Raw genomic sequence first — 11221 nt, forward strand, 5'->3', positions numbered from 1 at the left:
GATAAATGAAGACTAAAAATCACGCAAAAAACGGGTCTATCAATGGAAAAATGTAAATGTTATGGCTCTTGGAATGTGGCGACACTAACAAATCTTAAAAATAAAACTTAAAAACAATTGTATAAACTTGGTATTGCCAGGATCATGCAAACCTAGAGAATAATGTTGTCACCATCAATCAAAGTGCTAACGACCACTTTTCTGTCTGTGTGTTCTATGTGAGTTACATGCAGAGCCTGACAGCACCTGTGGTGATACTATCATGTAATCGGTTACTGGCTCTTAGCTTCACCCACTGATCACATGAAGGTGATGTCGTCACAGTTCGTTTATTCTTGTACACTGAATGAGGGATTATGGGTGGACTACATCCCCCCCCACAAATCCCTGTGACCTTGGTTGCTATGGATACAGCAGTACTCAGTCTGGAGGTTTGCACCTGGTTGTGAGACAGCTGTACACCTGTGTGTAAACTCCAATAAATGACACCTCACAAATTTACACATACATAGCTCTTGTGCTGACACGACCCGTGATGATCTTGATAAAGACCACAGCAAGTTGGTCGAAACGTCGCTTGTGAACATGTCTGACATTTGACAATAAAAATATGTGATTTTCTTCAACCTCTATTGGAATGACTCATTGATTCCCTGGTGCTGCCGGTTCCTCTTTTTGCTGGACTGTATTGTTGGAATCCTTGTGTTCGGATTCTGGATGAGGCGTGCACAAGTTAAGTACTCCCACACTCATTTTTTTTTTGTGCTGCTGAAACTTCTCACTTTGTGGACGGCCCGTGATGATGTCATTGTCAGCTACAACCTTTTTCAAAACAGAAGAGACCAAGTAGCTCATGCAATTACTCCGAAAAAAGTGCCATATTTTCGTATGTCGAGGAGAAGGCAGATCCCGCTAAGTCCTCTGACAAAGACCACTATAAAAATTTCCTCTTTAACCCAGAGGACGTTTCTGAGCTTATCAAAGCAGTCAGGGCTACCCTCAATATGGAGGAGCCCAGAAAAACACGGACCATCCAAGACGAGTCTTCGGGGGCTTAGGGAAAAGGCGCAAGCATACCTTCCCTGTCCATGGTAATGTACAAAAGCTGATCAGGAAGGAATGGAGCAAACCAAATAAGGGGTTGTTTACTTCCAAAGGCGTCAAAAGACGCTATCGCTTCTCGGAAGGAGACTGCATAGATTGGGAAGAAATGCATAGGGTGGACGTCCCACAAGCAAAGGTGGCAAAACGTACGACCTTGCCCTTCAAGGAAGCCACCCAAGTAAAAGATTCCATGGACCGTAAAGCCTCCTGAAAAAGAGCTGGGAGGCGGCAGCTTCTAGCTTGCTCAGGCTTGGAGTCACTAACACCTGTGTCACTAGAACACTACGTTTGGTTGCACCAATTGGAGTTGCACATCTCTAACAAAACTTAGAGAGCGTAGATCCTTGACTCTCTCCCAGTTTTGGCAACCAGCTTCTTGGCAGACTATTCAGCTGAAACTGTTAAGCTGTTAGCACGCACAGCAGCACTATCAAACTTCACACGGAGGGTGCTGTTACTTTAATTCTGGTTGAGAGACTTGGCCTCCAAGAACAAGTAATGCTCCATACCATGGGCAGTTCTTTTTTGGTCCAGATCTGGACATTTCCTGGATAAGGCGGACTATTAAAAACAGTGGTTTTCCCAAGGAGAGACAACAGAGGCGAAGAAACTTTTTTCGGGCTTCAACCCAACAATCAGAAGGGAATGTGTCTTTACATTGGTGGCTATCCACCGCAAGCCTCTCAAGGAGGGGGTCCAGTGCTTACAAGATCCAGTGGAGTGCATCACAACAGATGCCATTACTGGGGTGCCCATGTAGCAGATCTATACCTCCAGGAGTCCTGGCACCGGTGGATCAGTAACCAGTCTTCAAACTACAGGGAGCTTCTGGGAGGCCCTCCAACGGTCAGAAGGGGTTACCCAGAACAAACACCTGAAAACTCAGTCAGACAATATTACAGCAATAGCCCATATTCGACAGGGGAAAACTAGGTACCCGTCATGACAGAACATCTCTCAAAAGATCTTTAATTGGCCAGAATGATTCCTTATCAATTTCAGCAACCCACTTGAGGGGAGCTCTAAATCAGAAGACAATACCTTGATCCAGGGAAATGGTCCCTTTCCTAGGACGCTTTCAGGGCTTTGACAGACATGTGGGGAACCCGCAGGCGGTTTTTATTTGATGCAAAAAGGTCCGTACGATGAAAAGGTTCTTTTCCCTCAGCTCAGGGGACCACCTGACGGCAATAGATGCACTAATGCAAAACTGGGTCAGGGGGTTAGTCTATTCCCCTGATACTAATACCAAGGGTCTTTTAAAAATTCTGTCATCAAGAGGGCACCCTCATACTAGTGGCACCCTTCTGACCAAGAAGAAGTTGGTTTGGCCTACTGAAAAGCCTAAGTCTGCAGGACCCAGTCCTACTAGCAGCCCAGCCAGCCCTTCTAATACAAGGTCCCCTAAATCATCCAGACATGGCGAACCTTCACCTGTCAGCATGGATATTGAGAAGTCCATGCTACTAGGAGAGGCTTCTCCAAAAAAAATAATGAGGACACTCTTATCCAGCAGGAAAATAATCAATAAAATATATCACAAGGTCTGGAAAAAGTTCTCATCATGGTGCCAGAAGAAAATTTCCATTTTTTTTCCTGACATACCTTCAATCCTTGCTTTCCTTCAGGTGGGCTTGGACAAGGGTCCAAGTAGTGGCTCTTGGTGCCTTTTACAATACTAGACTCTTTGAAATCAGTTGAGTTTTTAGGTTTTCTAAAGCAGCAAACAGGTTAAAACCCAGAATGGAATCTAAACTGGGTGCTTAGAGCTCTATCCTCCGCTCCATTAGAACTTGAAGATTTAATCCCTATTAGGGCTCTGACAATAAAAACAATTTTCCTGGTGGTCATCACTTCAGCGAGAAGCATAAGCGAGTTGCAGGCCCTATCCATTCGCCATCCATTTTTCAGAATTACAGATAAGGTAATTAAACTAGATCCATCCTTCGTATATAAGGTAGCATCACCCTTTCATAGGTCCCAGGACATAATTCCCTCATTCTGCAACAATCCTAAAAATGATCGTGAACAAAAGTTTTACTGCCTGGATGTTAGGAGAGCGGCCCTGCAATGTGTCAGCTCCACAAGCCATTGGAGGCAGGATGATAATCTATTTGTCGAGTTCTTTGGCCCCAGTCATAGCCAGATGGATCCTCTTAGCCATCACAGAAGCCTATGCAGCAATGAATAAAACGTCCCTGGAAAGGCTAAGGCTGGGTTCACACAGGGCAGATTTGCTGCGGAAATTCCATGCGGAATTTTGTTGTGGCACATCTGCCTGCGGCCGCTAATCCTGTGTTTAGCCAGCCATGTGGATGAGATTTGTCAAAAATCTCTTCCACCCGGGACGGCCAATCCATTGTGGCAAAGTCGGCACTTCGGCACGGATTCCCCGGCTGCAGCATGTCTATTTTTTTTTTTTTTTTTCCCCCCCTCTATAGGAGCACCAGCCGCAACGGAAAAGCATGCGGACAAGTCGCTCCAAAACCTGCGGCTAAGTGCCGTGGGTTTTAGAGCTGAGCTTATCCCGCGAAAATCTCACAATTTTTTTCGCTGCAGAAAAACCGAGAGATTCTGCCCTGTGAGAACTCGGCCTTAATGACCATTCTACTAGGGCAGTATCCATCCACATCTTGGGCAGAACGAGCCTCTGCATCGGTGGAGCAGATATGCAAAGCAGCGGTCTGTTGGTTTGTTATAAAACACTGAGGAAGGTGGGAAAGAGGGGATCTTTAAATATCTGTGTGGTACTGTCCTGTCGGGATGAGGCGATCTCAGGTGGTGCTGTCATGGACACTCCCTGATTACCGTCAAGTCTCATCTAACGTTCAAATGATGGTGCCCTTGTTTTGCTTAGGTTTCTTAAGTGTGCATTTCAGCATCTAGGTGTGGAGGAGTTTGTGGTTTATGCCTGTGGCTTTTTTTTTTTTTTTTTGGTCGCTTTGTGGTAGAAACCTGTTTACTTGCTGCTTTGTAAATCCTCAGAGTTGATTCTTAAAGGGAACCTGTTATCCCTGAACAGCATCCTAAATAAACTTATGGTGCTGTTTGGTGAGGTGACTGGGAGCCTGGGGATGTTTTTCTATTCGCCTGCTGTATCATTCCCACACGGTCCTAGAATCTAACGTTTTTTCAGGCTGCTGTGTGCTCGCTTCCACGTAGAAGGGTTTGGGAGAGTGCGCACACAGCGGTCTGATAATCAGATTTCAGACTGGGATGCAGACTTCACCAGTGGACAGCATGGGAGCGAGTAGGTATAAATAATGCATCTCTCGGCTGGCGGTCACCTCCCCAAACAGCAATGTACTTTAGTTTACAGTGCTGTTTTGATGTGACAAATACCTTTTATCAATTCAAGTTTTCATTTTATTTCCTCATAGAAAATTGCCTCCTCCTTGCCTTGTATACATACATTATTTCCAGGCCGGATAAACAAGCATCAGAGAAGCTGTGGCTGCAATTAGAGCATGAGGTACATGGCTTTATATCGAAATTGCAGTCTAAATGTAAAAAATTTTAAAAAACAAATTTTTTTTTACCTAATTGACTAGTTGGTCTAGTGCCATTAGTTTTCTGTTCTGCCATTACTAAAGAATTCAGATTGCAAAACGTCTAAGTCGGCCATAGGCCAGGCCTATGCAAATCCTACTTGGTTCTAGTAGATTTCTCCTAAAAAGAGCTTGCAAAGACGCTCTCTGCAGACCCTCTAAGAGCTTTGCTTTTCTCCTCAGTACAAGCAGCTGGGTTGCCCCTTCCTTCTACTTTTTTGTAGTAATGACAAGAGTCCCCTCTCTGCTCTCATGAGTAGAACTTGTAGGGTCATTTCTAGTTTGTTTTCTAATGCACTCTTTATTGAAAGGAGTTGTCACAATTAAATATTTCTTTTGTTACTTCAGGCCAGACGACTGTTTGATTGCAATATTTTTCTGGTTGTTTTCATTCATTGATTCACTCATGTATTTACAGGTAGCTACTAGAGATGAGCGAGCATACTCGCTAAGGGCAATTACTCGATCTAGCATTGCCCTTAGCGAGTACCTGCCCGCTCGAAAGAAAAGATTCAGCTCCTCCTCTCCCCCCCCCCCCCCCCCATCATCCCTGCTCACTGCCGCAGCTCACCACTCACCCGCGCTGGCAGCCAAACCTTTTCTTCCGAGTGGGGAGATACTCGCTAAGGACAATGCTCGCTCAAGCAATTGTCCTTAGCGAGTATGCTCGCTCATCTCTAGTAGCTACCCTTTAATTAAAAGTTCAACCCATTATAGAGCCTTCGAACATTACTAGGGATATCAGCCATGCCAGAGGCAGCACTGTTCCAGGATTTGTGACTTCATCAGCACAGAGTAGTATCTGCATAATACTAACGAAAAAATTGCTTTGTGTCCTCTATCAGAAATTCAGTATTCAAATTGTGGGACAAACTCTGTAGAATATTATTAGACCTTTTAGAATATTACACTTTGCTGTACTGTATACATGCTATAATGTTTATTGTGCAAATTGTTTAAATTACCTGTTTAACTTGTAGACTTTTTTTTTAAATTTTATTTTGATCCTTTTTTTATTTTATCTTTTTTACCAATCTCGTTACTAGGTGGTAAGATTTCTAAACAAATTGATTACCTATGGCTGGAGCTCTCCCTCTGTCAGCTCTGAAGCTACATGTCTGTGCAACAGAGAGGTATTTTTGCTTACAAATGTTCTGCTTTTGAAACAGATACACTATTGTATCCTTCAAAAATATGGAAACAAAACTATGTCAAACTGAGATCAAAGTTTGTACACTTGGCCTTCCTTTCCCTCATTAAAGTCCATGGTTTGGATTTGAATACAGTTTTGCAGTACTGAAATGGAAGCCCAGGATAGAAAGGCTCAATGTAGACCAAAACATTCTGTAAATGTAGCCTTGGAGGAGTTTACTTGGTATGTAATAGGATCTTTATTGGCAGCTGCAGACAGCCATACTTTCTCATTGAACTTTATATATCGCACATTTCTTGCTAATGCATTTTTTTTGTACCTGTAACTTGTGTAGGTTTGCAGTACCTGAAATTCACATCTATACCTTTGGTTAAATTAGTCATTCTTGGCCCTCCCATGTTTAACCTTGGACTAAACCTTGGCATTTTGATTTCTTGCATTTTTAGTACATGTGCATAAATGGTGTTTTTTGATTAATTAAAAGTATAAAAATAATGCTACATTTTAGCTCTTGAGTTAATGTATATTTACAATGTAAAGTATTAGTCCTTTCTTATATGGGAACAAAGCTATAAATTATTCTTGTGAATAGTATTGCAAGGTATAATGACTGTTGTGTGTTCTTTGTCTAGGTTGTGAAGGCTCTGGTTCTCGCTCTTCATCACGAGTGGCTCAGTGTGCGGCGCTTAACCATCCTTTTGCCCACCCCAAACCACAACAAATCAGTTCTGTTTTTAAAAGAAGCGGTTATGGTTCTACACAGCCTCTACCAGAAGGACAAAAGTTTTAGCGAACATTGTTTGGAGGTCTTCCACCAGTATGACCAAGCAGTGCCTGGAGTCCGAGCATTATTTAGAAAATTCAACACCTTGAATGAGAATGAAGGTCAGAGTCTGCAATATGCTAGCTATGAGACTGATTTACACCGATCAGTCATTAAACTAAAATTACCTGCCTAATATTGTGTAGGTCTACTTTGCTCTGCTAAAACAGCTCTGACGTGTCTAGGTGTGGATTCGACAAGAGTTCTAAAGGTGTCTGAGTTATTTTGTAGACGTTAGCAGCAGATCGTTTGTCCTGTAATTTGTAAGGTTCGGCCTCTGTGGTTTAGATTTGGTTTTCGATGATATCCTACAAATGTTTGCTTCTAAATTCCCCAGATTTCAATCCAATCAAAGTCAACACATTAACCTCTTTGCCATGTTCCTAAACAATTCCCAAAAAATGTTTGCAGTGTTGCAAGGCGCAGTATCCAGGTGAAAGAAGCAACTGTCTGTAGGGAATACTGTTGCCATGAAGGAGTTTTTTTTGTTGTTTTTTTTTGCAATGTATAGGTAGGTGGTACATGTCAAAGTAACATCTACATAAATGTCAGGACAAGTTTCCCAACAGAACATTGCCCAATGCGTCACATGGCCTCTGCTGTCTTGCCTTTTTCCTATAGTGCATCCTGATAAAGTCTCTTAACCAAGAAAGCAATGCATATTCACTTGGTCGTCCGTTATGATCTAAAAGAAAATGTGACTCCTAAGATGAGTCCAGATCTCATGCTGACATGCCCATTGTTGGTGCTTTCAGAAATAGATGGGTCAAAGTGGACACCAACTTGTCTGCAGCTATACAACCCCATACACCGCAAGCTGTGATGCATTTTGTGTTCTCACACCGCTCTATGATGGACAGAATTAACTTTTGTTCTACGGTAGCTCTTCTGTGGGATCAGACCACATGGGCTAACCTTTTCTCCCCACACAGATCTATGAGCCTTGGGCACCCATGACTCAGCGGTTCACTAGTTGTCCTTCCTTGGATCACTTTTGGTAGTTACTAACCACTTTATACCCGACACCCCAGGAAACCTGCTATTTTGGAGATTCTCTGACCCAGTTGTCTAGCCATCATATGTCTGCCCTTGTCAGAGTCCCTCAGAATCTAACACTTGCCTATTTTGCTTCCAACACATCAACTTCAAGAACTGACTGTTCACTTGCTGCCTAATATATCCCACTCATGGATGGGGTACCATTATAAGTATTACTGAATTCAGTTTTTGGTGGTTTAAATGTTATGGCTGATCAGTTGTACGTACTAAGCTTAGAGACTCTATTGCCACAACAGACGACCTTAACATTTTAGGTGCTACTGGATCTCTTCCACAGTATCACAACAAGGAGGCTTCTAAATAGAGTGGGAACATTTGATGGTTTCTATAGCACGAGGCCAGTCAGCCAAGAGAGTCCTTATTTACATACAATAGAAGCTTTACTTTAGTTCCCCAAATGGAGTAAAAGCTGCTGGCTTGGGTTACTTAAGGCCTTTTTACACGTAATGATTATTGCTCAAAATTCGTTCAAAAGAACTAATTTGAGCAAGTTCAGTGTAAAAGCACAAAAATAGCTCACTATTCGTTTGCGGCTTGTTAAGCTGACTTTTCAGACAGCTTTAAAAAACGCTGGATCGTGGGCTTCTCACCCCGTGTAAATGCTCCATGCTCAGCGCTTCACCTAGAAGGTGAAGCACTGAGCGAGAAGTGGACGAGAAGCCCACGATCCCGCTGCAAGTCTCGCTTTGTAAACGCTCTGCACAAACGCTGGCCATAGTGGTGATGTCAGCCTTCATGCGGTCATTTAAATGATTGTCGGCTTGTGTGAAAGGGCCTTTAATGCAGCTTTTCTAAACTCTCAAATCAAAGTAATTATCCATAACTAAACACAACCTGTTGAATAAAAATGCAGTATATATGTTCTTGTGAGGAGTACTATAACTTTGTTCACGTTCGGATCTTGACATTATAATCTCTTCCCTTGGCTCCCTTCCTCTCCCGTTTCCTATGTTAATCTATATAGGATCCTGTACTAGAGCTGCATCTCACACATAGTAGTAGCAGTCTAGGCTTTTGAAAGCACTTCAGCTGATGCACTTCCAGGACTGCCACCCAAAACAATCCGACATATATTACTAGTTGAGAAGTAAGAGGGATAGAGAAAGTGAAATAGAAAAATGCTAATAACATTCTTAGTAAATCCATTGTCTTATTGTCTGTTTTTGGTAGCATTTTTTTTTCTTGCAAAAGTGACCTGCAAAACTGAATAAGCGCGTTTTGTTTTGTGGTTTTTTTTAATTTTAAGGAGCTTTGTCAACATTAAAAGTTACTCCATATTCATAGGTTAGATGATAACTTTTAGATCGCTGAAGTTCCCCGCATGCTTGCCACTGCTACATTCATATAAGTGGGACTGATAAAGATGACCAAGTGTTTGTACTTGGCTATCTCCGGCAGGCCAGTTGAAATGAATGGAGCAGCGGTATGCATGCTCAAATACCACTCCATTCATGTTGAGACCTTTTAGGACCCCCATTTTCGTGATTAATTGGCTTCCTGTAGTCAGACCCCCCCCCCCCCCCAAAATCTGAAAGTTTTCCCCTAACTTGTACATAGGGGATAACTCTCATTGTCGGCGCAACCCCTTTTAAAGAGAAACGAACAACAATGTTGATTTGAATTATGATTTATTATTTATTTGGTTATTGTTACATTTTAAGGGGAAAATCTGCTTCGAGATAAAACTGGTTATACATTAGAGTTCTAAATGTTTTTCTTGTTCTCTTCTAGAGTTTGCACTTGATGAATTGTGTCCACCAGAAGTAGAGACAGAACATGAGAACATGGACTGCACATAATTCTGGATATGTTGCTTTCTATATGCCTTGCTCTCTAATGCCGCACATATTTTAAGCATTATATTTGTGTAACAATTTTTGTAAGATTGGACAAAATTCCTCACTGTAATTCTGTCGCATTTTAGATCTCTTGCCTGTGGAATTCTGATAGTGCTTTAATGAATTATACTGTATTTTTAAACCTAAAATTTATTTACTTACAAAAAATACATGTTGATTTTTCTTTTCCTCTACATACATTTTTTCATACTTTATTCTTTCACTTAGAATAAAGTATTTAGTAGACACCACTACAGCAGTGAAGGATGAAGCTGTATTCTTTTAGGCAGAGTTGGGCTTCTTTCTCACCGCAATATTTTTAATCAGTATTTTGCATCTGTATTTGTAAGCCAAAATCAGGAGTGGAGCCTACAGAGGAAAAGCAAGTTCCAAGATTTGCACCTCCTTATTTTTAAGACTGAATCCTGGTTTGGCTTAAAAAATATTTGTCACAGTGGCAGTAATGTCTATATCTCATTAACTAAAGCCCTTCACAGTTATAGACACCTTTTAGAATTAATATTTAATAGAATTTGATTAAAATAGACTCGGGCTTAGCACCAACAAAAAACACACTAACTTTTTTGTTACTGTGTCCCATCAATAAAGGTGGAGCCCAGCAAACAAAAATAAATACAAGCTAGCCAATTTCAGTTCGGTCCAATTTATAGGACTTCAATGGAACAATGTGGCTCATAGCTCAATCAAAGCTGCTTCAAAGGATATATTTGGCAGGATGATGAGGACGAATAGGTCAAGGTCTTATATATGACCTAAATGTGTAGGTTACAACGCTTTAATTCCCTAATCTGTTCCAAAGGAAAAGGCGAGCTAGAAAATGAAGTGTTCCCCTCTGATTTATTGCAAGCTCAATTGTTGAGCAAAGGCTCTTCGCTTAGCGTTATCGAACACTTTTGGCTGAATATAGGTAAAATTGAAGAATAGGTTCTAGATAGAAATTCTGATTGTAGAGAAGGCTCGACGCGTTTCTACGTCAGATGTCAACGTTTCATCAGAAACCTTTTACATTTAGTTGCTGACACCCAAGATATTGTCAGTGTGCAGCTTATACCACACTCGGGCTAATTTTTAGTATATTAGCTGTGGTAACTGAATATGATGCTGATTTTTAGGTACTCTCTATGGACACTGAATATAAGGCCTTTAGCATGCTGATCAGGCTGAACACTTCTTTGAAAGTGTTAGGATAGAGCCAGTTAGACAACCCTTGTAGGCTATGGTTATATCAGGACAATATAGTCGGTATCTTAGACTTAAATCACATCTGAAGCCTCTGCTGTTCAATATTAATATATGCTGCAGCCATTAGTAGTTCCAGGGTGATATCAAAGTCCCCATTCATAAATTCACCCCCTAACCAGCTTTGTCCCTAAGTAAAATGCTCAGACAGAGACAGTCATAGGAGTAGAGAAATGAATTAGCAGCCGTAGTCTACTAAAGTGGTGTAAAACAAGAAAGCGATAGCACCTGTGGCCTTGATGGTAGACCGGAGGTTATGCTGCTCTAATGGACTTGCCAGGAATAAATAGAGATGTTACTTCTCCCAGCGGGACACCCGCTTGTCTTCTGCATCCTCCGCTCACAGTGCAAGGTGATCGCTCATCTTGAGCGATTATCTTGCGCTGTAAATAAAACAAGCTTGAGCGTCCTCTTTTGAGCGATAATCGTTGTCTAA

General features: G+C 41.7%; 1 protein-coding gene across 3 annotated transcripts in view; it reads left to right on the forward strand.

Annotated features, from left to right (window-relative positions):
- The window catches only part of ATRIP (ATR interacting protein), a 38784-nt gene extending 27563 nt beyond the window's left edge, over positions 1–11221 (forward strand). For all 3 annotated transcript variants that reach the window (XM_066596271.1, XM_066596273.1, XM_066596272.1), the window contains 4 exons: positions 4485–4576; positions 5699–5785; positions 6438–6690; positions 9419–11221. In XM_066596271.1, coding sequence (XP_066452368.1) covers positions 4485–4576; positions 5699–5785; positions 6438–6690; positions 9419–9486 — 500 coding nt within the window. In that variant the 3' untranslated portion in view covers positions 9487–11221. The remainder of the gene's footprint in view (positions 1–4484; positions 4577–5698; positions 5786–6437; positions 6691–9418) is intronic.

The sequence above is a fragment of the Eleutherodactylus coqui genome, chromosome 3 (assembly GCF_035609145.1).
Source record: "Eleutherodactylus coqui strain aEleCoq1 chromosome 3, aEleCoq1.hap1, whole genome shotgun sequence".
NCBI classification, from domain to species: Eukaryota; Metazoa; Chordata; class Amphibia; order Anura; family Eleutherodactylidae; genus Eleutherodactylus; species Eleutherodactylus coqui.